Here is a 27096-nt window from a genome sequence, read left to right on the forward strand (position 1 = left end):
GGACAGTCATCTGGACCAGAGGAAGGACAGTCATCTGGACCAGAGGAAGGACAGTCATCTGGAACAGAGGAAGGACAGTCATCTGGAACAGAGGAAGGACAGTCATCTGGAACAGAGGAAGGACAGTCATCTGGACCAGAGGAAGGACAGTCATCTGGACCAGAGGAAGGACAGTCATCTGGAACAGAGGAAGGACAGTCATCTGGACCAGAGGAAGGACAGTCATCTGGACCAGAGGAAGGACAGTCATCTGGAACAGAGGAAGGACAGTCATCTGGACCAGAGGAAGGACAGTCATCTGGAACAGAGGAAGGACAGTCATCTGGACAGAGGAAGGACAGTCATCTTGACAGAGGAAGGACAGTCATCTGGACCAGAGGAAGGACAGTCATCTGGACCAGAGGAAGGACAGTCATCTGGAACAGAGGAAGGACAGTCATCTGGAACAGAGAGACTTTAGCAGATGAAGTGAATGAGGAGCAATTCCTATACAGAAAGCTGAGTCTAGCTTTAACCTTGGTCTGAATTTTGGAGAGATGTTCTGAGAATGACAGATTACTGTCAATCCAAAATCCAAGGTATTGATAAGATTGAACTATTTCGAGGTTCCGGCCATCGGTGGTCACAATAGTGCCAGTTTGAGAGGCACCACTGCGGCCAAGCCACATGATCTTGGTTTTAGTGGTGTTCAGGACCAGGCCGAGGGCAGAGAGATGGACTCTCTGAAAACTATCCTGAAGAGTTTTCAGGACGGTATCCGGGGAAGGGCCAGCAGTGTACAGAATCGTGTCATCTGCATCTAGGTGGATAGAGGAGTTGCCCACTGATTTCTCCATGTCATTTATATATATTGAGAATAGGATGGGTGCTAGGATAGAGCCTTGTGGTACTCCCTTAGAGATGGATAGGGACTGTGTCATCAGATTTTCAGATTTTACACACTGGGTGCGCATGGACAGGTAGTTTTCAAACCAGGCTATCGATTGGTTAGTGACCCAATGCATCTAAGCTTTCCCAGAAGCAGTTGGTGATCTACAGTCGAAGGCTTTGGCAAGATCGATGAAAATGGCAGCACAGTATTGTCTGGAGTCAAGGGCATTGATGATATCATTTAGGACCTTGAGAGTCGCCGTCTCACACCCATGCCTGCACGGAACCAGACTGCATGTCAGATAGTATGTTGTAAGTCTTTCAGAACCATGTTAGCTGTTTGCAAACTAACTTTTCGAACACTTTCGCTATACAGGGTAGAATGGATATTGGACGATAGCAGTTCAGCAGCATGGTTTCCCCCTTTAAACAAAGGTTGCACTGAGGCTGCGTTCCAGGCAGAAGGTAGCACTGCTGTCTGTATGGACAGATTACAAAGGTGGGAGATTCTGCAATAATCGGGGCTGCAACTTTAAAAAAGAAGGCCATCAAGACCTGCAGGTTTGTTGGGGTCAAGTTTACTAAGGACCTCCAGAACATCGTTCTCACTAACTTCCTGCAGGCAGAAGCTGTGACATGGGGCTGCGCTAGAGGGGCTGGGTGGCGGAGTGTTGGTGGGGGGCTTAGGAGGCGTCAAATAGGTTCCCCATATAAAGGATAACAGGCTAACTTTGTGTTTCAGATCCTGAACCGGAAGGGCTTCATCAAACTGGCTCTCAAACACGGGTGTGTGTTTGGGTGGGGGTGTGTGTGTGTGGGGTGTGCGTGGTTTTTGTGAATAATGCATAATCACACAGATCTTGTGTGTGTGTGTGTGTGTGTGTGTGTGTGTGTGTGTGTGTGTGTGTGTGCTGTGTGTGTGGTAGGGCTCAGCTGGTTCCTGTCTTTTCCTTCGGGGAGAACGAGTTGTTTGATCAGATGGAGAACCCGAGTGGTTCTCCTCTCAGGAGGCTGCAGGTCAGAGGTCTCACACACATGTTTACACCTACAAACACACACTCTAAATATAAATATGTGCAATATATATATATTTAAGGCTCAGTGTGTCTGTGTCCATAGAACCGGCTGCAAAGCATCATGGGAGTCGCGCTGCCTCTGTTTCACGCCAGAGGAGTTTTCCAGTACAGCTTCGGCCTGATGCCCTACAGGAAGCCAATCAACACCGTCGGTACGACAGCTAGCTGACATATAGCCCGGAGTGAGCGTTAGCCTAGCGTTAGCCTAGCTTTAGCTTAGAGTGAGCCTATCGTTAGCCCAGGGTGAGCCTAGCGTTAGCCAGGGTGAGCCTATCGTTAGCCCAGGGTGAGCCTAGCGTTAGCCCAGGGTGAGCCTAGCGTTAGCCCAGGGTGAGCCTAGCGTTAGCCTAGTGTGAGTCTAGCGTTAGCCTAGGGTGTAAACCAGATTGAGCCTAGTGTTAGCCTAGCGTGAGCCTAGTGTTAGCCTAGTGTTAGCCAAGAGTGAGCCAAGGGTGAGCCTAACGTTAGCCTAGATTGTAGGACCACCAGTGAGCCTAGCGTTAGCCCCGGGTTGCATTAGCCCAGATTAAGCCTAGCATTAGCCTAGCAGTGTAGACCAGAGTCCACCAGTGTGCAACTCGATTTTGACAGGAAAGCACCTGGAGACTTCTAGAATTGTGTGAGTAACATTGGTGTCTTTAGACTTCTCTGTTTCAGTGTGTGTACTCTATATAAATGCTCTGTAGTTGATCTGACTGAATTGTGATTTTAAAGTCTCAAAACCGCTACAGTAATCTGTCAGGCAGAAACTTGGGACAAGTAATTTGACTGAAACCTTAAAAGTGAACTAACTGACTGCTAGGGTTAACTTTGATTTAAACATTTGTAGAATACTAAGAGCTTTATTGAGTAGGTGTAACTGTATTAAGGGTTAAACTCATAACTTTATAACTTAGGGTTTAATGTCATTGTAAAACCATTGGGCCACTTAAAATACAATAACAAGTCAGGAGGAAGCCAGTCTAGATTTCCTTTTGAGGGCCACCAGCTGCAGAGAGTTAACTAATTAAAGGGGCGTGGCCCCACAGCTGTGAGAACTCAGCAATCAGGTGTCCATTTTAGGTAGCACTTTCCTGGAGCGTCAGCTTCAGCGTCTCAGACAGGCTAAGACTGACAAAGACATTAGAGTCCTGCTGGAGTCAAAGACTGACAAAGACTTAGAGTCCTGCAGGAGTCAAAGACTGACAAAGACTAATAGGTCCTGCTGAGTCAAAACTGACAAAGACATTGGAGTCCCTGCGGGAGTCAAAGACTGAACAAAGACATTGGAGTCCTGCTGAGTCAAAGACTGACAAAGACATTAGAGTCCTGCTGGAGTCAAAGACTGACAAAGACTTGGAGTCCTGCTGGAGTCAAAGACCTGACAAGACATAGAGTCCTGCTGGAGTCAACGACTGACAAGACATTAGAGTCCTGCTGGAGTCAAAGACTGACAAGACATAGAGTCCTGTGGTCCAAGACCTACAAAGACATTAGAAGTCCTGCGGAGTCAAAGACTGACAAAGACATTGAGTCCTGCTGGAGTCAAAGACTGACACAAGACATTAGAGTCCTGCTGGAGTCAAAGACTGACAAAGGACATTGAAGTCCTGGGAGTCAAGACTGGACAAAGACATTGGAGTCCTGCTGGAGTCAAAGACTGACAAAGACATTGGAGTCCTGCTGGAGTCAAAGACTGCCAAAGACATTAGAGTCCTGCTGGAGTCAAAGACTGACAAAGACATTGAGTCCTGCTGGAGTCAAAGACTGACAAAGACATTGGAGTCCTGCTGGAGTCAAAGACTGACAAAGAATTGGAAGTCCTGCTGGAGTCAAAAGACTGACAAAGACATTGGAGTCCTGCTGGAGTCAAAGACTGACAAAGACATTGGAGTCCTGCGGAAGTCAACGACTGGACAAAGACATTAGAGTCTGCTGGAGTCAAAGACTGACAAAGACATTAGAGTCCTGCTGGAGTCCCAAAGACTGACAAAGACTTGGAGATCTGCTGGAGTCAAAAGGACGTGACAAAGTCAAAGAAGACTGCAGGAGTCAAAGACTGACATTGGAGTCCTGCTGGAGTCAAAGACTGACAAAGACATTGGAGTCCTGACTGGAGTTCAGAGTCAAAGACTGACAAAGACATTGGAGTCCTGCTGGAGTCAAAGACTGACAAAGACATTAGAGTCCTGCTGGAGTCAAAGACTGACCAAGACATTAGAGTCCTGCTGGAGTCAAGGACTGACAAAGACATTGTGAGTCCTGCTGGAGTCAAAGACTGACAAAGACATTAGAGCCTGCTGGAGTCAAAGACTGACAAAGACATTAGAGTCCTGCTGGAGTCAAAGACTGAAAAAGACATTGAGTCCTGCTGGAGTCAAAGACTGACAAAGACATTAGAGTCCTGCTGGAAGTCAAGACTGACACAAGACATTAGAGTCCTGCTGGAGTCAAAGACTGACAAAGACATTGAGAGTCCTCCTGGAGTCCAAAGACTGACAAAGACATTAGAGTCCTGCTGGAGTCAAAGACTGACAAAGACATTAGAGTCCTGCTGGGAGTCAAAGACTGACAAAGACATTGGAGTCCTGCTGGAGTCAAAGACTGACAAAGACATTGGAGTCCTGCTGGAGTCAAAGACTGACAAAGACATTAGAGTCCTGCTGGAGTCAAAGACTGACAAAGACATTAGAGTCCTGCTGGAGTCAAAGACTGACAAAGACATTGGAGTCCTGCTGGAGTCAAAGACTGACAAAGACATTGGAGTCCTGCTGGAGTCAAAGACTGACAAAGACATTGGAGTCCTGCTGGAGTCAAAGACTGACAAAGACATTGAGTCCTGCTGGAGTCAAAGACTGACAAAGACATTGAGTCCTGCGGGAGTCAAAGACTGACAAAGACATTAGAGTCCTGCTGGAGTCAAAGACTGACAAAGACATTAGAGTCCTGCTGGAGTCAAAGACTGACAAAGACATTGGAGTCCTGCTGGAGTCAAAGACTGACAAAGACATTGGAGTCCTGCTGGAGTCAAAGACTGACAAAGACATTAGAGTCCTGCGGGAGTCAAAGACTGACAAAGACATTAGAGTCCTGCTGGAGTCAAAGACTGACAAAGACATTAGAGTCCTGCTGGAGTCAAAGACTGACAAAGACATTAGGAGTCCTGCTGGAGTCAAAGACTGACAAGACATTAGAGTCCTGCTGGAGTCAAAGACTGACAAAGACATTAGAGTCCTGCGGGAGTCAAAGACTGACAAAGACATTAGAGTCCTGCGGGAGTCAAAGACTGACAAAGACATTAGAGTCCTGCTGGAGTCAAAGACTGACAAAGACATTAGAGTCCTGCGGAGTCAAAGACTGACAAGACATTAGAGTCCTGCTGGAGTCAAAGACTGACAAAGACATTGAGTCCGCTGGGTCAAAAGACTGACAAAGACATTAGAGTCCTGCTGGGATCAAAGACTGACAAAGACATTGGAGTCCTGCTGGAGTCAAAGACTGACAAAGACATTGGAGTCCTGCTGGAGTCAAAGACTGACAAAGACATTAGAGTCCTACTGGAGTCAAAGACTGACAAAGACATTAGAGTCCTGCTGGAGTCAAAGACTGACAAAGACATTAGAGTCCTGCTGGAGTCAAAGACTGACAAAGACATTGGAGAGTCCTGCTGGAGTCAAAGACTGACAAAGACATTAGTCCTGCTGGAGTCAAAGACTGACAAGACATTAGAGTCCTGCTGGAGTCAAGACTGACAAAGACATTAGAGTCCTGCTGGGAGTCAAAGACTGACAAGACATGAGTCCCATGCGGAGTCACGAGGGAGGCAAAGAGGAGGCAAATCCTACTTTGATTGAGCTAAGTATCGCTGGTGTTTTTATTTTATTTGGTTGTTTAGCCCCTCATGCTATAATCATGTGTATTTTCTCCATTCCTGTTTAAAGTTAAGTTAAAGTTAAAGCCTTTTATTGTCATTATACACAGAGTATAACGAGATTCAGAGTGCAACTCTGTCCTGGTGTACAAAAAATACAAACAAATACGTAACACTAAAAAACACTGCAATAGGACAGACAACATACAATCATACGGGGGAATAAATAGTTAAAATATTGATATAAAAATAGTATATAAAGTGCATTAAAAGTGTGTGTATGTGTGAGAATGGTTACAGTTAATGCATTATGTGTGGTGGTTGAGCAGCCTGACGGCCCAGGGGTAGAAACTGTTTTTGAGTCTGTTTGTCCGTGACTTGAAGCTCCTGTCTCTCCTCCCTGAAGGCAGGAGAGAGAACAGTCTGTGACCCGGGTGAGAGCTGTCCTTTATGATCGTGTTAGCTCTGTTGAGGCAGCGGGAGGTGGAGATGTGTTCCAGAGAGGGCAGGGGGCAGCCGATGGTTTTCTCTGCCATCCTGATCACTCTCTGCAGGGCTTTCTTGTCCGCAGCTGAGCATCCTGCATACCACCCGGAGATGGAGTATGACAGCACGCTCTCGATGGTCGCCCGGTAGAAGGACACCAGCAGCTTCTTGTTCAGTCGGTTCCTCCGTAGCACCCTCAGGAAGTGAAGTCGCTGCTGGGCCTTCTTAACTGCTGCAGTGGTGTGTGCTGTCCAGCTGAGGCTCTCCGAGATGTGAACCCCCAGGAACTTAAAGGTGGAGACCCTCTCCACTCTCTCTCCATTGAGGTGAAGGGGGGCGTGTTCTGGACGGTGCTTTCTGAAGTCTATGATGATTTATTTTGTTTTGCTTGTGTTCAGATACAGATTGTTTGCTGAACACCACGCAGACAGCTTCAGGATCTCGTCTCTGTATGCCGACTCGTCGTCTCCCTTATATATTTGGCCGACCACAGTGGTGTCATCTGCAAATTTGATAATGGAGTTGGAGGGGTGAATGGGAGAGCAGCCGTGTGTGTGTAGAGAGTGTAAAGTAGAGGGCTCAGCACGCAGCCCTGCAGGGAGCCAGTGCTGAGGGTGCGGGTGGAGGAGCAATAAGGGCCTATTTTCACTGTCTGAGGACGGTCTGTAAGGAAATTATTAATCCAGGCGCATAAGATGGAGGGGAAACCTAGGCTTGACAGTTTTTCCACTAGTATGTCAGGTATGATGGTGTTAAAAGCTGAGCTAAAATCGACAAACAGCATCCTTATATAGTTGCCTGGGCCTTCTAGGTGGCTCACAGCTGTGTGAAGGACCGTGGCGATGGCATCATCCGTGGATCTGTTGGCTCTATAGGCAAACTGATGAGGGTCGAGGGAGGGTGGGAGGCTGGCTTTGATGTAGTCGTCTATCAGTCTTTCGAAACATTTCATCACCGCTGATGTTTAGGGCTATGGGCCTGTAGTCGTTGAGCTCTCTGACTGGTGTCTTTTTGGGGACAGGAATGATGGTAGCCGTTTTTAGACAGGATGGAATGCAAGCTTGTGACAGGGACAGGTTGAATAACCTGGTCAGGACCCCTGAAAGCTGGTCAGCACAAGCTTTGAGTACTTTTCCGAGTACTCCATCGGGTCCTGCGGCTTTTCCAGGATTCACAGACTTCAGCGTCTGCTTCACCTGATGTTCTTTGAGAGTGGGAGGTGGTATGGAGCTGGTAGTTTGCAGGGACAGGGGCAGAGTAGAACAGTGGGGGGGTCTGCTAGCCTCAAAGCGGGCAAAGAAGTGGTTTAGTTCCTCTGCAAGTTGTGCGTCAGCTCTAGTAGTGTCAGATGTTTTGCCCTTATAGTTGGTTAGCTGTTGAAGGCCCTGCCAAACACACCGTGTGTTGTTATGAGCGAGATTCTCCTCCACTTTTCCCTTGTAGTCCTCCTTTGCAGCCTTGATGCCTCTCCTCAGATTCGTCCCTGCCAAGCTGTACTGGGCAGCATCCCCCGACGTGAAGGCTGTGTCAAGGGAACTCAGGAGAGACCGCACCGCTCTTGTCATCCATGGCTTTTGGTTTGGGTAGACCCGTATGCGTTTTTCCACAGTTACAGTGTCTGTGCAGAACTTGATGTAGGATAAGACAGCCTCTGTGTGTTCCTCCAAGTCTGTCTGTTCAAATATGTCCCATGCTGTGTGTTCGAAGCAGTCTTGCAGTTGTGAGAGTGCCCCCTCGGGCCAGGTTCTAATATATTTGACCACCGGCTTGGTGTTACTTCTGAGGGGGGTGTAAGCTGGGATGAGAAGCAGTGAGAGGTGGTCAGATAGTCCTAAATGGGGGAGTGGGACCGCTCTGTAAGCAAGCTTCAGGTTAGAATACACCTGGTCCAGTGTGTTCTTTCCTCTTTTATGTGTCTTCACATAAAAGACACATTTTCCCTCTTCAAGCTACCTAACTTCACTCCTTCCACCTTTGAGTTCCATGCCGTCACAGTAACCCATCCTATACAGTTAACCATTGTTGTTCTCTACCGTCCACCAGGCGCCTTGGGGGACTTCTTGGAGGAATTAGATAATCTCCTCTCACTCATCCCTGAAACTGGCCCTCCCGCTGTACTTCTCGGAGACTTCAACCTCCAGACAGGGAAGATAGACGAACTAACATCTCTGTTAACCGCCTTTGCTTTCTCACTGTCTCCGTCCCCACCGACTCATAAAGCTGGCAATGTCCTTGATCTCATATTCTCAAGGAACTGCGCTACTTCTAACCTCTCTGTAAACCCGCTCCACACATCCGATCACTTCTTCATTTCATTCTCTCTACCCCTTTCCAAACATAACAAACTAATCTCTTCTCATCCTGCACTTGTCCGCCGTAACCTTCGCTCCCTCTCCCCCTCTACCTTTGCCTCGTCGGTGCTCTCAGCCCTCCCTTCCTCTGACTCGTTCCAACTCCTGCCTTCAAACTCTGCTGCAGAAACTCTCCTCTCTACTCTCTCATCCACTCTGGACTCTCTCTGTCCTCTCACATCTCGGCAGGCTCGTCAGTCCCCTCCGGCTCCCTGGCTAAATGATGCACTGCGTGCTAATATAACCGTCCTTAGGGCAGCAGAGCGGAAATGGTGGAAATCCAAACACCGTGACGACCTCCTAACCTATCAGGCTCTCCTCTCCTCTTTCTCTGCTTCCATCTCTCAGGCAAAAAGCACTTTCTTTCTAGATAAGATCCAATCTTCCTATTCCATCCTAAAAAACTATTTTCCATTCATTCTGCTGCCTCCCTCCTGGGACCCCCCAAAGCCCCTCCCCCCTCCTCCCTCTTGGACCCCCCCAAGCCCCTTCCCCCTCCTCCCTCTTGGACCCCCCCAAAGCCCCTTCCCCCTCCTCCCTCTTGGACCCCCCCAAAGCCCCTTCCCCCTCCTCCCTCTTGGACCCTCTCAAAGCCCCTTCCCCCTCCTCCCTCCTGGACCCTCCCAAAGCCCCTTCCCCCTCCTCCCTCTTGGACCCCCCAAAGCCCCTTCCTCCCCCTCCTCCTCTTGGACCCCCCCAAAGCCCCTTCCCCCTCCACCCTCTTGGACCCTACCAAAGCCCCTTCCCCCTCCTCCCTCTTGGACCCCCCCAAGCCCCTTCCCCCTCCTCCCTCTTGGACCCCCCCAAAGCCCCTTCCCCTCCTCCCCCTCTTGGACCCCCCCAAAAGCCCCTTCCCCGCCTCCTCCCTCTTGGACCCCCCCCAAAGCCCCCTTCCCCCTCCTCCCTCCTGGACCCCCCCAAAGCCCCTTCCCCCTCCTCCCTCTTGGACCCCCCAAAGCCCCTTCCCCCTCCTCCCTCTTGGACCCTCCCAAAGCCCCTTCCCCCTCCTCCCTCTTGGACCCCCCAAAGCCCCTTCCCCCTCCTCCCTCCTGGACCCTCCCAAAGCCCCTTCCCCCTCCTCCCTCCTGGACCCTCCCAAAGCCCCTTCCCCTCCTCCCTCCTGGACCCCCCCAAAGCGCCCTTCCCCCTCCTCCCTCCTGGACCCTCCCAAAGCCCCTTCCCCCGTCCTCCTCCTGGACCCTCCCAAAGCCCCTTCCCCCTCCACCCTCTTGGACCCTCCCAAAGCCCCCTTCCCCCTCCTCCCTCCTGGACCCTCCCAAAGCCCCTTCCCCTCCTCCCTCTTGGACCCTCCCCAAAGCCCCTTCCCCCTCCTCCCTCCTGGACCCCCCCAAAGCCTCCTCCCCCCTCCTCACTTCTGTCAAGCGACTTTGTTACCCACTTTGAAAAAAAGGTTGATGATATTCGCTCTTCTTTTTCTGACTCACCTTTACTCACCGCTGGGTCACCAGACCTTCCTTCCACCCACACACTGACCTCCTCCCCTCTCTCTCCAAGTGAGGTTCTTACCCTCATTACCTCTGCCCGCCCTACCACCTGTCCTCTGGACCCTATCCCTTCAAACCTCCTTCAGACTATCGCTCCTGATATTCTACCGTTTCTCACCCATTTCATCAACACTTCTCTAACTTCTGGTCACTTTCCAAACAGTCTCAAGGAGGCAAGAGTAAACCCTCTCCTAAAGAAACCCACTCTCAACCCGTCTGATGTTATAAACTACAGGCCTGTCTCTCTCCTCCCGTTCCTGTCTAAATCACTTGAACGCGCTGTCTTTAGACAACTCTCCTGTTATCTCAATCAGAACAACCTTCTGGATCCGCACCAGTCTGGTTTCAAGGCAGGTCACTCCACAGAAACTGCTCTCATTGCTGTCACGGAGGAACTGCACACTGCCAAAACTGCATCCCTCTCCTCTGTCATCATCCTATTGGACCTGTCTGCTGCATTCGACACGGTGAATCATCAGATCCTCCTTCGCACTCTCCAAAAACTTGGAGTTTCAGGCTCTGCACTTTCCCTCCTCACCTCATACCTCAAAGACCGTACCTACAGGGTGACTTGGAGAGGGTCTGAGTCCGACCCTTGTCAATTAACTACAGGGGTCCCTCAGGGCTCTGTTCTTGGTCCCCTCCTCTTCTCCCTGTACACAAACTCGCTCGGATCAGTCATTAGCCCGCATGGTTTTTCTTACCACTGCTACGCTGACGACACCCAATTAATTCTGTCCTTTCCCCGCTCAGAGACCCAGGCCGTCGCACGCATCTTTTCTTGTCTAGCTGACATCTCTCAGTGGATGTCTGATCATCACCTCAAGCTCAACCTTGACAAGACTGAGCTGCTCTTCCTCCCGGGAAAAGATTGTCCCACTCTTGACCTAACAATCAACATCGGCACCTCAGTTGTTTCCCCGACTACTGCAACTCCCTCCTGGCTGGTCTACCTGCATGTGCCATCCGACCTCTGCAGCTCATCCAGAATGCAGCGGCTCGTCTGGTCTTCAACCTTCCTAAATGTTCCCACACCACTCCGCTCCTCCGCTCCCTTCCCTGGCTTCTAGTAACTGCTAGAATCCACTTCAAGACACTGGTACTTGCTTACCATGCTGCGAATGGATCTGGCCCTTCGTACATCCAGGACATGGTTAAACCGTACACCCCAGCGTGTGCACTACGCTCTGCATCAGCCAAACGACTCGCTGCACCCTCGCTGCGAGGGGGACCAAAGTTCCCATCAGCAGAAACACGTGGGTTTGCTGTCCTGGCTCCAAGATGGTGGAATGAGCTCCCCATTGACATCAGGACAGCAGATAGCTTACACACCTTCCAGACTGAAAACTCATCTCTTTCGACTCCACTTCGAGCGATAGAACTATTAACAAAGCACTTATATACTAATAAAGGACTGGCTTATCTAAAGCCAGTTGAGTAGCACTTGAAATGTTTTTGCTCTATGAAGCCTGATGTTCTGTTTTCTTCAAGTTTGTATTTTGTTGGTCGAACGCACTTATTGTAAGTCGCTTTGGATAAAAGCGTCAGCTAAATGCAATGTAATGTAATGTAATGAGCCTAGCCTTAGCCTAGTGTTAGCCCAGAGTAAGCTAGCATTAGCCCAGAGTGATCCTAGTTTGAGCCCAGTGTTAGCCCCAGTTTCAGGCTAGGTGTTGGGCATGACTTTAGCCCAGCATTAGCCTGACATTAGCCCAGCATTAGCCTGACATTAGCCCAGCATTAGCCCAACTTTAGCCCAGTATATACCATTGACCAGCTCAGGAGAGTTTTTGAAGCTTTGAGTTTGTTTCTGTTTCCTGTCTGCTCTTCAGTGGGAGAACCCATCCCATTGGTCCGGAATCCCAGTCCCAGCTCAGAGGACATTGAGGGTCTGCATCAGATTTACCTGCAGAGTCTGACCCACCTGTTCGAGAAGAACAAAGAAAAATACGGCCTCGATGAACACCAGCACCTCACCTTCATATGACCTTTAAAAGACCTTCATATGAACTATATATGTCTTTTAATTGACCTTAAATGCCTGAGCTTCAATGCTAACAGTGCTAGCATGGCCCATAGATCACATGATGTTTGTTGTGATTAATGATCACATGAAGATGTTGCAGGTGATTGACAGGCACAGCTTCCTTCCAGTTATCCTTTTATCTTCAGAGCGTCATGTGACCCGTCATGTGACCCGAACACAGTTTATGATGCGGGAACAGATGTGAAATGCCAAAGTACCAGTATGTGCAGCTCTTCTTTTCGGAACCACAATCCTTTGCAGAGCTGTACGAGCAGGTTCAGTGTTGTTGTAACATTTCTAATAAAATACATGAGGTTCCCGCTGTGTGTCTGTCATGAGTTACTCTGATGAAGCTCTTCCTTTCAAGAGTCCTCTCCTGCTGATGTTCAGGTGTATATCAGTATGTAGTGTCTCTACTTTAAAGAGTCCTCTCCTGCTGATGTTCAGGTGTATATCAGTATGTAGAGTCTCTACTTTAAAGAGTCCTCTCCTGCTGATGTTCAGGTGTATATCAGTATGTAGTGTCTCTACTTTAAAGAGTCCTCTCCTGCTGATGTTCAGGTGTATATCAGTATGTAGTGCCTCTACTTTAAAGAGTCCTCTCCTGCTGATGTTCAGGTGTATATCAGTATGTAGTGTCTCTACTTTAAAGAGTCCTCTCATGCTTATGTTCAGGTGTATATCAGTATGTAGTGTCTCTACTTTAAAGAGTCCTCTCCTGCTGATGTTCAGGTGTATATCAGTATGTAGAGTCTCTACTTTAAGAGTCCTCTCCTGCTGATGTTCAGGTGTATATCAGTATGTAGTGTCTCTACTTTAAAGAGTCCTCTCCTGCTGATGTTCAGGTGTATATCAGTATGTAGTGTCTCTACTTTAAAGAGTCCTCTCCTGCTGATGTTCAGGTGTATATCAGTATGTAGTGTCCTCTACTTTAAAGAGTCCTCTCCTGCTGATGTTCAGGTGTATATCAGTATGTAGTGTCTCTACTTTAAAGAGTCCTCTCCTGCTGATGTTCAGGTGTATATCAGTATGTAGTGTCTCTACTTTAAAGAGTCCTCTCCTGCTGATGTTCAGGTGTATATCAGTATGTAGTGTCTCCACTTTAAAGAGTCCTCTCCTGCTGATGTTCAGGTGTATATCAGTATGTCGTGTCTCTACTTTAAAGAGTCCTCTCCTGCTGATGTTCAGGTGTATATCAGTATGTAGTGTCTCTACTTTAAAGAGTCCTCTCCTGCTGATGTTCAGGTGTATATCAGTATGTAGTGTCTCTACTTTAAAGAGTCCTCTCCTGCTGATGTTCAGGTGTATATCAGTATGTAGTGTCTCTACTTTAAAGAGTCCTCTCCTGCTGATGTTCAGGTGTATATCAGTATGTAGTGTCTCTACTTTAAAGAGTCCTCTCCTGCTGATGTTCAGGTGTATATCAGTATGTAGTGTCTCTACTTTAAAGAGTCCTCTCCTGCTGATGTTCAGGTGTATATCAGTATGTAGTGTCTCTACTTTAAAGAGTCCTCTCCAGCTGATGTTCAGGTGTATATCAGTATGTAGTGTCTCTACTTTAAAGAGTCCTCACCTGCTGATGTTCAGGTGTATATCAGTATGTAGTGTGTCTACTTTAAAGAGTCCTCTCCTGCTGATGTTCAGGTGTATATCAGTATGTAGCGTCTCTACTTTAAAGAGTCCTCTCCTGCTGATGTTCAGGTGTATATCAGTATGTAGTGTCTCTACTTTAAAGAGTCCTCTCCTGCTGATGTTCAGGTGTATATCAGTATGTAGTGTCTCTACTTTAAAGAGTCCTCTCCTGCTGATGTTCAGGTGTATATCAGTATGTAGTGTCTCTACTTTAAAGAGTCGTCTCCTGCTGATGTTCAGGTGTATGTCAGTATGTAATGTCTCTACTTTAAAGAGTCCTCTCCTGCTGATGTTCAGGTGTATATCAGTATGTAGTGTCTCTACTTTAAAGAGTCCTCTCCTGCTGATGTTCAGGTGTATATCAGTATGTAGAGTCTCTACTTTAAAGAGTCCTCTCCTGCTGATGTTCAGGTGTATATCAGTATGTAGTGTCTCTACTTTAAAGAGTCCTCTCCTGCTGATGTTCAGGTGTATATCAGTATGTAGTGTGTCTACTTTAAAGAGTCCTCTCCTGCTGATGTTCAGGTGTATATCAGTATGTAGTGTCTCTACTTTAAAGAGTCCTCTCCTGCTGATGTTCAGGTGTATATCAGTATGTAGTGTCTCTACTTTAAAGAGTCCTCTCCTGCTGATGTTCAGGTGTATATCAGTATGTAGTGTCTCTACTTTAAAGAGTCCTCTCCTGCTGATGTTCAGGTGTATATCAGTATGTAGTGTCTCTACTTTAAAGAGTCCTCTCCTGCTGATGTTCAGGTGTATATCAGTATGTAGTGTCTCTACTTTAAAGAGTCCTCTCCTGCTGATGTTCAGGTGTATATCAGTGTGTAGTGTCTCTACTTTAAAGAGTCCTCTCCTGCTGATGTTCAGGTGTATATCAGTATGTAGTGTCTCTACTTTAAAGAGTCCTCTCCTGCTGATGTTCAGGTGTATATCAGTATGTAGTGTCTCTACTTTAAAGAGTCCTCTCCTGCTGATGTTCAGGTGTATATCAGTATGTAGTGTCTCTACTTTAAAGAGTCTCTCCTGCTGATGTTCAGGTGTATATCAATATGTAGCGTCTCTACTTTAAAGAGTCCTCTCCTGTTGATGTTCAGGTGTATATCAGTATGTAGTGTCTCTACTTTAAAGAGTCCTCTCCTGCTGATGTTCAGGTGTATATCAGTATGTAGAGTCTCTACTTTAAAGAGTCCTCTCCTGCTGATGTTCAGGTGTATATCAGTATGTAGTGTCTCTACTTTAAAGAGTCCTCTCCTGCTGATGTTCAGGTGTATATCAGTATGTACCGTCTCTACTTTAAAGAGTCCTCTCCTGCTAATGTTCAGGTGTATATCAGTATGTAGGGTCTCTACTTTAAAGAGTCCTCTCCTGCTGATGTTCAGGCATATATCAGTATGTAGTGTCTCTACTTTAAAGAGTCCTCTCCTGCTGATGTTCAGGTGTATATCAGTATGTAGTGTCTCTACTTTAAAGAGTCCTCTCCTGCTGATGTTCAGGTGTATATCAGTATGTAGTGTCTCTACTTTAAAGAGTCCTCTCCTGCTGATGTTCAGGTGTATATCAGTATGTAGTGTCTCTACTTTAAAGAGTCCTCTCCTGCTGATGTTCAGGTGTATATCAGTATGTAGTGTCTCTACTTTAAAGAGTCCTCTCCTGCTGATGTTCAGGTGTATATCAGTATGTAGTGTCTCTACTTTAAAGAGTCCTCTCCTGCTGATGTTCAGGTGTATATCAGTATGTAGTGTCTCTACTTTAAAGAGTCCTCTCCTGCTGATGTTCAGGTGTATATCAGTATGTAGTGTCTCTCCTTTAAAGAGTCCTCTCCTGCTGATGTTCAGGTGTATATCAGTATGTAGTGTCTCTACTTTAAAGAGTCCTCTCCTGCTGATGTTCAGGTGTATATCAGTATGTAGTGTCTCTACTTTAAAGAGTCCTCTCCTGCTGATGTTCAGGTGTATATCAGTATGTAGTGTCTCTACTTTAAAGAGTCCTCTCCTGCTGATGTTCAGGTGTATATCAGTATGTAGTGTCTCTACTTTAAAGAGTCCTCTCCTGCTGATGTTCAGGTGTGTATCAGTATGTAGTGTCTCTACTTTAAAGAGTCCTCTCCTGCTGATGTTCAGGTGTATATCAGTATGTAGTGTCTCTACTTTAAAGAGTCCTCTCCTGCTGATGTTCAGGTGTATATCAGTATGTAGTGTCTCTACTTTAAAGAGTGCTCTCCTGCTGATGTTCAGGTGTATATCAGTATGTAGTGTCTCTACTTTAAAGAGTCGTCTCCTGCTGATGTTCAGGTGTGTATCAGTATGTAGTGTCTCTACTTTAAAGAGTCGTCTCCTGCTGATGTTCAGGTGTGTATCAGTATGTAGTGTCTCTACTTTAAAGAGTCCTCTCCTGCTGATGTTCAGGTGTATATCAGTATGTAGTGTCTCTACTTTAAAGAGTCCTCTCCTGCTGATGTTCAGGTGTATATCAGTATGTAGTGTCTCTACTTTAAAGAGTCCTCTCCTGCTGATGTTCAGGTGTATATCAGTATGTAGTGTCTCTACTTTAAAGAGTCCTCTCCTGCTGATGCTCAGGTGTATATCAGTATGTAGTGTCTCTACTTTAAAGAGTCCTCTCCTGCTGATGTTCAGGTGTATATCAGTATGTAGTGTCTCTACTTTAAAGAGTCTTCTCCTGCTGATGTTCAGGTGTATATCAGTATGTAGTGTCTCTACTTTAAAGAGTCCTCTCCTTCTGATGTTCAGGTGTATATCAGTATGTAGTGTCTCTACTTTAAAGAGTCCTCTCCTGCTGATGTTCAGGTGTATATCAGTATGTAGTGTCTCTACTTTAAAGAGTCCTCTCCTGCTGATGTTCAGGTGTATATCAGTATGTAGTGTCTCTACTTTAAAGAGTCCTCTCCTGCTGATGTTCAGGTGTATATCAGTATGTAGTGTCTCTACTTTAAAGAGTCGTCTCCTGCTGATGTTCAGGTGTGTATCAGTATGTAGTGTCTCTACTTTAAAGAGTGCTCTCCTGCTGATGTTCAGGTGTATATCAGTATGTAGTGTCTCTACTTTAAAGAGTCCTCTCCTGCTGATGTTCAGGTGTATATCAGTATGTAGTGTCTCTACTTTAAAGAGTCCTCTCCTGCTGATGTTCAGGTGTATATCAGTATATAGTGTCTCTACTTTAAAGAGTCCTCTCCTGCTGATGTTCAGGTGTATATCAGTATGTAGTGTCTCTACTTTAAAGAGTCCTCTCCTGCTGATGTTCAGGTGTATATCAGTATGTAGTGTCTCTACTTTAAAGAGTCCTCTCCTGCTGATGTTCAGGTGTATATCAGTATGTAGTGTCTCTACTTTAAAGAGTTCTCTCCTGCTGATGTTCAGGTGTATATCAGTGTGTAGTGTCTCTACTTTAAAGAGTCCTACATGAAATGACACTGTAGCTCTGTTCCTATGACAAATGAAAACCTCCTGCTGTATGTGTTCTGATCTCTGAGCTAAAGTACACGCCCCCCTTCTCTCCCACTGCGCAGGCGCCTCCCTGTCGGCCGCGCGCAGCAGCGTGGGGAGGATGGAGAGAAGGAGTGTTTCTGTAGAAGAAGCTTCTCGGATCTTCAGAGGACTTTAAACTGAAATAAATCTGCAGAAGAAGGACTTGAAGGACTTCGCTGAACTTCCGAGCGCGCATGCGCAGTCCGTGGCTGTTTTCTAAACAATGGATTTATTGTGACGTCACACCCGGAAGCGCGCATCAGCTGGGCTTGTGAACGTGAGTGTTTGTTTACAACGGTGACGTCAGAGGGCAGAGAGCTGTTGTTCATAAAGTTTAATAAAGTCTTATTATTATAAGAGTGTGTAAAGTTAGAGTTTATAAATAGCCTGCAGTTTAGGGGTTAATAACAATAATCTTTGACGACATGCAGTGTTTCAACAGAGCCTGAAGAACCTGAACCACACACACACACACACACACACACACACACACACACACACACACACACACACACACACACACACACACACACACACACACACACACACAGGTTGCTTAACAGTGTGAGGAAACAGGAAACAGATAAACTGAGAGCATAGCTGCGGGCGAGAGACACTGACCCTGACAAGAGAGAGAGACAGAAAGAGAGGTGAGACAGGTTACCTTCAACTACCTGCAGCTGTACACACACACACACACACACACACACACACACACACACACACACACACACACACACGCACACATGCACACACACACACACACACACACACACACACACACACACACACACACACACACACACACACACCACACATGCACACACACACACACACACACACACACACACACACACACACATGCACACACACACACACGCACACACCTCACACTCAGTCTCCGGTCCTCATCAGGGACAATAACAGTTTTATATTTTCTCTGTGTTTCAGAGTCTTTCTCTCTCTGTGTGTGTGTGTGTGTGTGTGTGTGTGTGTGTGTGTGTGTGTGTGAGGATGAGTGGCGGGAAAAAGAGGAGTGGCTTCCAGATCACCAGTGTGACTTCGGACTTTAACCAGACTCCAGCCGGCCAATCAGCTCCCAGCATGGTGCTGACTGTGGTCCAATCTGCTCAGAGAAGCTCCTCCCAGCCAACCACGCCCTCCCTGAAGAGGAAACACGTGTCCCATGATGCGGCGGGGCAGGGGGGCGGGGCCTCCAGGTTCCGGGTGGTGCGGTTGGTCCTGGGGGCAGGGGGGCGGGGCCAGCCATATCGCCGCGGGCGATGGACCTGCACCGACATCCAGGAGCGACAGGAAGGGGCGGGGCTTAGGTGCGTCATGGACACCATGAGACACGCCCACTCCCTGGAGTCCCTGGAGATGATTGGCCGAGATGTGGACAGAGGCGCAGTCTACACCCAGGACAGTGCTCACCTGCTGACTCGGCCAATCAGAGGCCAAGAGGGGGCGGGGCTTGTACCTCGCAGCAGGCCGCTCTCACTGACACACCAAGAGCCAATGGTAGCTCAGAGTTTAAACTCCGCCCCTCCCCCTCCTTCACCCCGCCCACGGAACGTCCCTCCTCCACTGCGATTGGACGTGGACTCTGCAGGCAGGGTACGGCTAGAGAGATCCTCAAGCTCTGTCTCTCACCTGTCTCTCTCTCACCTGTCGGTCTCTCACCTGTCTCTCTCTCACCTGTCTGTCTCTCACCTGTCGGTCTCTCACCTGTCGGTCTCTCACCTGTCTCTCTCTCACCTGTCTGTCTCTCACCTGTCTGTCTCTCACCTGTCTCTCTCTAACCTGTCTGTCTCTCACCTGTCTCTCTCTCACCTGTCTGTCTCTCACCTGTCAGTCTATCACCTGTCAGTCTCTCACCTGTCTCTCTCTCACCTGTCTGTCTCTCACCTGTCGGTCTCTCACCTGTCTCTCTCTCACCTGTCTGTCTCTCACCTGTCTCTCTCTCACCTGTCTCTCTCTCACCTGTCTCCCTCTCACCTGTCTCTCTCTCACCTGTCTGTCTCTCACCTGTCTCTCTCTCACCTGTCTGTCCCTCACCTGTCTGTCTCTCACCTGTCTGTCTCTCACCTGTCTGTCTCTCACCTGTCTGTCTCTCACCTGTCTCTCTCTCTCCTGTCTCTCTCTCACCTGTCTCTCTCTCACCTGTCTGTCTCTCACCTGTCTGTCTCTCACCTGTTTGTCTCTCACCTGTCAGTCTATCACCTGTCAGTCTCTCACCTGTCTGTCTCTCACCTGTCTCTCTCTCACCTGTCTGTCTCTCACCTGTCTCTCTCTCACCTGTCTGTCTCTCACCTGTCTCTCTCTCTCCTGTCTCTCTCTCACCTGTCTCTCTCTCACCTGTCTGTCTCTCACCTGTCTCTCTCTCACCTGTCTCTCTCTCTCCTGTCTCTCTCTCACCTGTCTCTCTCTCACCTGTCTGTCTCTCACCTGTCAGTCTCTCACCTGTCTGTCTCTTACCTATCTGTCTCTCACCTGTCTCTCTCTCACCTATCTGTCTCTCACCTGTCTGTCTATCACCTGTCAGTCTCTCACCTGTCAGTCTCTCACCTGTCTGTCTCTCACCTGTCTGTCTCTCACCTGTCTGTCTCTCACCTGTCCGTCTCTCACCTGTCTGTCTCTCACCTGTCTCTCTCTCACCTCTCTGTCTCTCACCTGTCTGTCTCTCACCTGTCTGTCTCTCCCCTGTCTCTCTCTCACCTGTCTGTCTCTCACCTGTCTGTCTCTCACCTGTCCGTCTCTCACCTGTCTGTCTCTCACCTGTCTCTCTCTCACCTGTTTGTCTCACACCTGTCTGTCTCACACCTGTCTTTCTCTCACCTGTCTGTCTCTCACCTGTCTTTCTCTCACCTGTCTTTCTCTCACCTGTCTGTCTCTCACCTGTTTGTCTCTCATCTGTCTGTCTCTCACCTGTCTCTCTCTCACCTCTCTGTCTCTCACCTGTCTGTCTCTCACCTGTCTGTCTCTCACCTGTCTCTCTCTCACCTGTCTGTCTCTCACCTGTCTGTCTCTCCCCTGTCTGTCTCTCACCTGTGTCTCTCACCTGTCTGTCTCTCCCCTGTCTGTCTCTCACCTGTCTCTCTCTCACCTGTCTCTCTCTCACCTGTCTGTCTCTCACCTGTTTGTCTCTCATCTGTCTGTCTCTCACCTGTCTCTCTCTCACCTGTCTGTCTCTCCCCTGTCCGTCTCTCACCTCTCTGTCTCTCACCTGTCTGTCTCTCACCTGTCTGTCTCTCCCCTGTCCGTCTCGGACCTGTCTGTCTCTCACCTGTCTGTCTCTCACCTGTCTGTCTCTCACCTGTCTCTCACCTGTCTGTCTCTCACCTGTCTCTCTCTCTCACCTGTCTCTCACCTGTATGTCGCTCACCTGTCTCTCTCTCACCTGTCTCTCACCTGTCTGTCTCTCACCTATCTGTCTCTCACCTGTCCCTCACCTGTCTGTCTCTCACCTGTCCGTCTCTCACCTGTCTGTCTCTCACCTGTCTGTCTCTCACCTGTCTGTCTCTCTGTCAGTCTGTCCTCAGGCTGTCTCACTCTCAGCCCAGCTCCCCCCCTGTTGGATCGTACCATCCCACTCAGACTCCATCAGTCTTCTGTCTGGACCGGACCATGTTCGACCTGCCGGGGGACGCCAGGTAGCTCCTTTTGATTTCATTCCATATACTCTATATGATGGTTCAGTGTGAGTTATAGACAAGGTCGGCGTCATGGGGGGTCATTCGCGGGCCATGCCCCCCCCAAATGAGTCACTGTGCCCTCCCAACGCAGGGTGGGCAAGCCTTGCCACTTTGCCGTTTTATTTTTTTAATCATATAAGTGAAAACGTTTCCACTGAAGGTTTTTTGTGTGAAATACATCAGAAATAAAGAATACAAATATAAAACACAGCTCACTGCTGCTCTCTGATTGGTGTGTTGCTTGACCAATGACTCCGACCTTTGTTTTATTATCATAGAGAACCGCAGTGAGGCGTCCTAAAACCCGGATGTAAACTCCTTCCGGTTCCTTCGTCAAAGACGCAATGAGATCTCTCCGTAGGATTTAGGAAAATAGCTGGAAATCAGGTCTGTGGTTGAAACACATTGATCACGTTTTGTTCAGCCGGATCATCTCCACATGTCTACTTTTATCATTTTCCAAGCATAAATCTAGTCGCAAGAAGTAAAATGCTAACGTTATGCTATAAAGCAGTGCTTCTCAAAGTGTGGTCCACGGAACACTGGTCCACCGGTGAGCGCCCCCTAGTGGTCCGTGAGTATATTGGTAACATTTCACATTTGAAATAAATGAATAAATGTAAGTTTTCCGCACTCTCGCGGGAATATCTCCGCAATGGAGCGAGCTTAAGTTTCACTTTCGATTGTATGATATAGCCAAGTGCAACACCTTTGTCACACATGTAGCCGCCTGTTTGTACCATTTTCAGGCGATTTGTAATCTGTTCTAGAAAAACGATGTGTTTTGGGATATTTGTGGAGTTAGGTGGTCCGCGAGTGTTTTTTTATTGGTTAAGTCCTTGGATTGAAAAAGTTTGAGAAACACTGCTATAAAGGAACTACAGCAGGGTCGCTGCTTCAACGTCACGTACAGATTGTAAATGGTACGAGTTGAAGTGTTTGTTTGAACACTTTGCAGGAGGCAGAGACTTGCTTTCAAGCAGAACAGGGCAAACAAACTTAGCGGGAGTGTTTTACGTGTTCGGCGTAATGACGTAAAACGGCCTGGACAACTTCTGTAGTCCTATTCAGCCGCTTGGTAACAACCATCGTTTCTCAGACACGTCAACTCTTCAGAAATCACCAGTGGGGTCACTGCTGATGGATTTAATGTCGTAGAACAAAACGTGATCCGTCTCTTCAATTTGAGTCAAACACAGACCTTATTTGGAGCTATTTTCCAAAACCCTATGGAGAAAATGCTTTGCTTTTTATTGAAGGAACCGGATGTGGTAAAAATGCTAACTTACTTCCGGGTTTTAGGACGCGTCACTGCGGTTCTCTATTACGTGGCTGTGTGTTTAGATGAAAGCCCAGCGGCGATCTGTTAAACTGATTATACAGTAAAGCCATCAGAAATAATATGATATATAGTACAAGTAGCCTACTTCTGGGTCTCTGTGTTTCATTCAAGCTCGGCTCCGTGTGTGTGTGTGGTGTGTGTTTGTGTGTGTGTGTGTTTGTGTGTGTGTGTGTGTGTGGCACGATCGCATTTTGTGAGTGCGCGAGCGGTAACGTGGAATGTTGTTGTTAGCATCTGGTTAGCTAGCTATGCTAACGGATATAAAGAGCTGTTTCTACACCAAGGTGGAGGACAGTCCTCTCCTGTCAGACTGAGAGGATCGTATAACCTCAGCTCAGTGAGGTAAGGACTCTCAGTGTTTAGATAGTTCACTTTAGTGTAGGTTATCTCAGTGGGTCTCAAACGGTTTGGACACCATTTATGTAAACAAGTATTTGCGAGGAACACCTTTATATGATCATTATAGTTATTAAAGAATAAGAGAATAAATGAAAAACGGGTATGAAATACTATAGGACAGTAACACAAGAATACAGTTTAAAGGGGAGTGGTTAGTACAATATCCATAAAGAAAAAGTAAATCTGTGTACAGTTGTGTTTCATCTGGGTGCTGAGAGATGTTTCCATAGATCTCTTCATGTTGCTCTCAAAGTGCACCAGATTGATGCTTTTAACTTCAATATTTTAAAAATAATCTTCCCGGGGCAGCATGCCCCCAGACCCCTCCTAGAGGAGGTGAGGTCCACCCCCCACCTAAAACATGTTCACATGGATAGGATACTAAATACATTTGCACCCTTTTTATATGGTGGCCTATGTCCATATGTTTCTGTTTTGGTGGTCGTGCCTCAACCGTGCACGTCTGCACAGGTCACAGGTCACAGGTCATAGGTCACAGGTCACAGGTCACAGGTCATAGGTGCGCTGTACAACAGCACTACACCCTGCAATGTGTGTGAGAGACAACACACTTTACAGCATGTTTTTTAATTGAAGTTGCGTTGGTGTTTGTGTGTTGGTTGTTGACGGCAGTGTGTGCCCCCCCCCCCCCGTGGTAAATGATTGCCCCCCCATTCGATTTGTTCTAGAGCCGACCCTGGTTATAGAACAGCTCAGCACCAGTGAACACAAAGCGCCTCTGTTCAATCAGCTGACCTCCCAGAGTGTGTGTGTGTGTGTGTGTGTTACTGCGTTCTGTTAAAATAATACTATGATGTATGTACTAATACTATGTTGGACTAATACTCTGTACTAAAACTATGTTTTTATGTTTGTATGTTTTATGTCTTGTCCTTGTATTGTTTCTTTGTAAAGCGACCTTGAGGTTATGAAAGGCGCTATATAAATTCAAGTTATTATTATGTACTAATACTCTGTACTAATACTCTGTACTAATACTCTGTACTAATACTATGTACTAATACTCTGTACTAATACTATGTACCAATACTCTGTACTAATACTATGTACTAATACTCTGTACTAATACTATGTACTAATACTCTGTACTAATACTCTGTACTAATACTATGTACTAATACTCTGTACTAATACTATGTACTAATACTCTGTACTAATACTCTGTACTAATACTATGTACTAATACTCTGTACTAATACTATGTACCAATACTCTGTACTAATACTATGTACTAATACTCTGTACTAATACTATGTACTAATACTCTGTACTAATACTCTGTACTAATACTATGTACTAATACTCTGTACTAATACTATGTACTAATACTCTGTACTAATACTCTGTACTAATACTATGTACTAATACTCTGTACTAATACTCTGTACTAATACTATGTACTAATACTATGTACTAATACTCTGTACTAATACTATGTACTAATACTCTGTACTAATACTATGTACTAATACTCTGTACTAATACTCTGTACTAATACTCTGTACTAATACTCTGTACTAATACACAGTACTAATACACAGTACATCCTAACCAGAGACTGGTCTGAACCCTGGAACTAAATCAATCCTTATGTCACCTAATGCTTTATTTGCAGCATAGATTAATTAACTACACATTAAAGAGGCACTTATTATATAACTGTTACATTTATTTGTATATTTATATACATATATTTCACAAATACTTTAAAAATATATATGTTTGATGCCTCATGTAGAAAATAAACAGTACATCTGAACCAATGAATGGAGCTCTGTTTAATGCTCACTGAGTGGGTGGAGCAGAATCCCACTGAAGCTTTCCTATTGGCCGGTACAGTGAGAGGTATGAGAGGGCAGCCAATCACAGAGCAGAGTGAGAGCGTGTGGGAGAGAGAGAGAGAAAAAACGTTGTTTTGAGTTTAAGTTTCACATGTGAACATCCTGAGAGACAGATTCACTTATCGAGGGACGTCAGATCTTAAGGAGGGACGTCAGACCTTAAGGAGGGACGTCAGATCTTAAGGAGGGACGTCAGACTTTAAGGAGGGACGTCAGACCTTAAGGAGGGACGTCAGACTTTAAGGAGGGACGTCAGACCTTAAGGAGGGACGTCAGACTTTAAGGAGGGACGTCAGACCTTAAGGAGGGACGTCAGACCTTAAGGAGGGACGTCAGATCTTAAGGAGGGACGTCAGACTTTAAGGAGGGACGTCAGACCTTAAGGAGGGACGTCAGACTTTAAGGAGGGACGTCAGACCTTAAGGAGGGACGTCAGACTTTAAGGAGGGACGTCAGACCTTAAGGAGGGACGTCAGACTTTAAGGAGGGACGTCAGACTTTAAGGAGGGACGTCAGACCTTAAGGAGGGACGTCAGACCTTAAGGAGGGACGTCAGACCGTAAGGAGGGACGTCAGACTTTAAGGAGGGACGTCAGACCTTAAGGAGGGACGTCAGACCTTAAGGAGGGACGTCAGACCGTAAGGAGGGACGTCAGACTTTAAGGAGGGACGTCAGACCTTAAGGAGGGACGTCAGACTTTAAGGAGGGACGTCAGACCTTAAGGAGGGACGTCAGACTTTAAGGAGGGACGTCAGACTTTAAGGAGGGACGTCAGACCTTAAGGAGGGACGTCAGACCTTAAGGAGGGACGTCAGTTCATAAGGAGGGACGTCAAGCCTTAACGAGGGATGTCATTTCCTAACGAGGGACGTCAGGCCTTAACGAGGGAAGTCAGGCCTTAAGGAGGGGCGTCAGACCTTAACGAGGGAAGTCAGGCCTTAAGGAGGGACATCAGGCCTTAAGGAGGGGCTTCAGACCTTAACAAGGGAAGTCAGGCCTTAACGAGGGAAGTCAGACCTTAACGAGGCACGTCAGACCTTAACGAGGGAAGTCAGACCTTAACGAGGCACGTCAGACCTTAAGGAGGGGCGTCAGACCTTAACGAGGGAAGTCAGGCCTTAACGAGGGACATCAGACCTTAAGGAGGGACTGGAAGGTTCCTCAGTCTGTAGCCGAGTCCTGATTGGACTGTCCTGTTGACGCTGTGATTGGTTGATGTTTGGTGTAAAGAAGATGACCCCTGACCCCCCCCCCTGACGCCCCCCCCTGTCCTCGTCCTCTGCGCCGCCACCCCTCCACCCCCCCCCTCCCCCTCAGGATGCTAAAGCTTGTTGCTAAGCAACCAGAGATGGTGGTGTTGCGGGAGCGGAGGAGGGTCAGAGGTCATGTGACCGGCAGCAGGGAGTCCTGGCCGGGCGCCGCCCCCCCTCCGGCTGCCTCTCATTGGTCCGTCCCTGTCAGAGCTCCTCCCAGTGGGCGGGGCTCTGAGGCCAGCATGATGTCACTGATGCTGCTCTGCCACAGGTAACCATGGCGACCCTGTGAGGGGGCGGGGCTTCGGTTCAGGAAGTGAGACAGCCCGTCTGTCTCTCTGTCTGTCTCTCACCTGTCTCTCTGTCTGTCTCTCTGTCTGTCTCTCACCTGTCTGTCTCTCTGTCTGTCTCTCTGTCTGTCTCTCACCTGTCTCTCAACTGTCTGTCTCTCTGTCTGTCTCTCACCTGTCTGTCTCTCACCTGTGTGTCTCTCTGTCTGTCTCTCACCTGTCTGTCTCTCACCTGTCTCTCAACTGTCTGTCTCTCTGTCTGTCTCTCACCTGTCTGTCTCTCACCTGTGTGTCTCTCTGTCTGTCTCTCTGTCTGTCTCTCACCTGTCTGTCTCTCACCTGTCTCTCAACTGTCTGTCTGTCTGTCTGTCTGTCTCTCACCTGTCTGTCTCTCTGTCTGTCTCTCACCTGTCTGTCTCTCACCTGTCTGTCTCTCACCTGTCTGTCTCTCTGTCTGTCTCTCTGTCTGTCTCTCACCTGTCTGTCTCTCAACTGTCTGTCTCCCTGTCTGTCTCTCACCTGTCTGTCTCTCTGTCTGTCTCTCACCTGTCTGTCTCTCACCTGTCTGTCTCTCACCTATCTGTCTCTCACCTGTCTGTCTCTCACCTGTCTGTCTCTCTGTCTGTCTCTCACCTGTCTGTCTCCCTGTCTGTCTCTCACCTGTCTGTCTCTCTGTCTGTCTCTCACCTGTCTCTCACCTGTCTGTCTCTCACCTGTCTCTCTCTCTGCAGTAGAGAGCTGGTTGCCATCGACAACAAAATTGAGCAGGCCATGGTGAGTCTGATACTGTACTATTATAATATGTGTGTTTGTGTGTGTGCGTGTGTGTGTGTGCGTGTGTGTGTGTAACTGTGTATATGTGTGTGTGTGTGTGTGTGTGTGTGTGTAACTGTGTATGTGTGTGTGTGTGTGTGTGTGTGTGTGTGTGTGTGTAACTGTGTATATGTGTGTGTGTGTGTGTGTGTGTGTGTATGTG

At 47.5% G+C, this 27096-nt stretch overlaps 2 protein-coding genes across 5 annotated transcripts; both read left to right on the forward strand.

The window, feature by feature from the left end:
• Positions 1-1612: 1612 nt before the first annotated feature.
• On the forward strand, positions 1613-12484 carry LOC117553411 (2-acylglycerol O-acyltransferase 2-A-like; the record flags this gene model as incomplete). The annotated part of the gene is given in 4 exon segments (XM_034227313.1): positions 1613-1656; positions 1797-1887; positions 1990-2098; positions 11971-12484. Coding segments are annotated over 4 exon segments (399 nt in total), but the record flags the coding sequence as incomplete, so codon positions are not given.
• Positions 12485-17326: 4842 nt separating this feature from the next.
• Positions 17327-27016, forward strand: zgc:153012 (uncharacterized protein LOC777626 homolog). 4 transcript variants are annotated; one of them, XM_034227314.1, is made up of 5 exons: positions 17327-17555; positions 18230-18895; positions 20810-20931; positions 25895-26101; positions 26852-26984. In XM_034227314.1, exons 2-5 carry the CDS (start codon positions 18293-18295, stop codon positions 26967-26969), a joined length of 1050 nt encoding a protein of 349 aa, XP_034083205.1. In that variant the 5' UTR covers positions 17327-17555; positions 18230-18292; the 3' UTR covers positions 26970-26984. The 4 variants fall into 4 exon arrangements, with proteins under 4 accessions (XP_034083205.1, XP_034083207.1, XP_034083208.1 ...); XM_034227315.1 differs by lacking the exon at positions 17327-17555 and adding an exon at positions 17765-17928 and having other exon boundaries at positions 26852-27016; XM_034227316.1 differs by lacking the exon at positions 26852-26984 and having other exon boundaries at positions 25895-26192.
• Positions 27017-27096: the final 80 nt, after the last annotated feature.

This window comes from Gymnodraco acuticeps, unplaced genomic scaffold (genome assembly GCF_902827175.1).
Source record: "Gymnodraco acuticeps unplaced genomic scaffold, fGymAcu1.1, whole genome shotgun sequence".
NCBI lineage: Eukaryota > Metazoa > Chordata > Actinopteri > Perciformes > Bathydraconidae > Gymnodraco > Gymnodraco acuticeps.

Excerpts from the sequence above, each read along its gene's own strand:
- zgc:153012 (XM_034227314.1), top strand. The coding sequence starts at position 18,293 with ATGAGTGGCGGGAAAAAGAGGAGTGGCTTCCAGATCACCAGTGTGACT. Across the intron at positions 20,932-25,894 it reads GACCTGCCGGGGGACGCCAG|GATGCTAAAGCTTGTTGCTA; the intron begins GTAGCTCCTTTT and ends CCTCCCCCTCAG. Across the intron at positions 26,102-26,851 it reads CTGATGCTGCTCTGCCACAG|TAGAGAGCTGGTTGCCATCG; the intron begins GTAACCATGGCG and ends CTCTCTCTGCAG.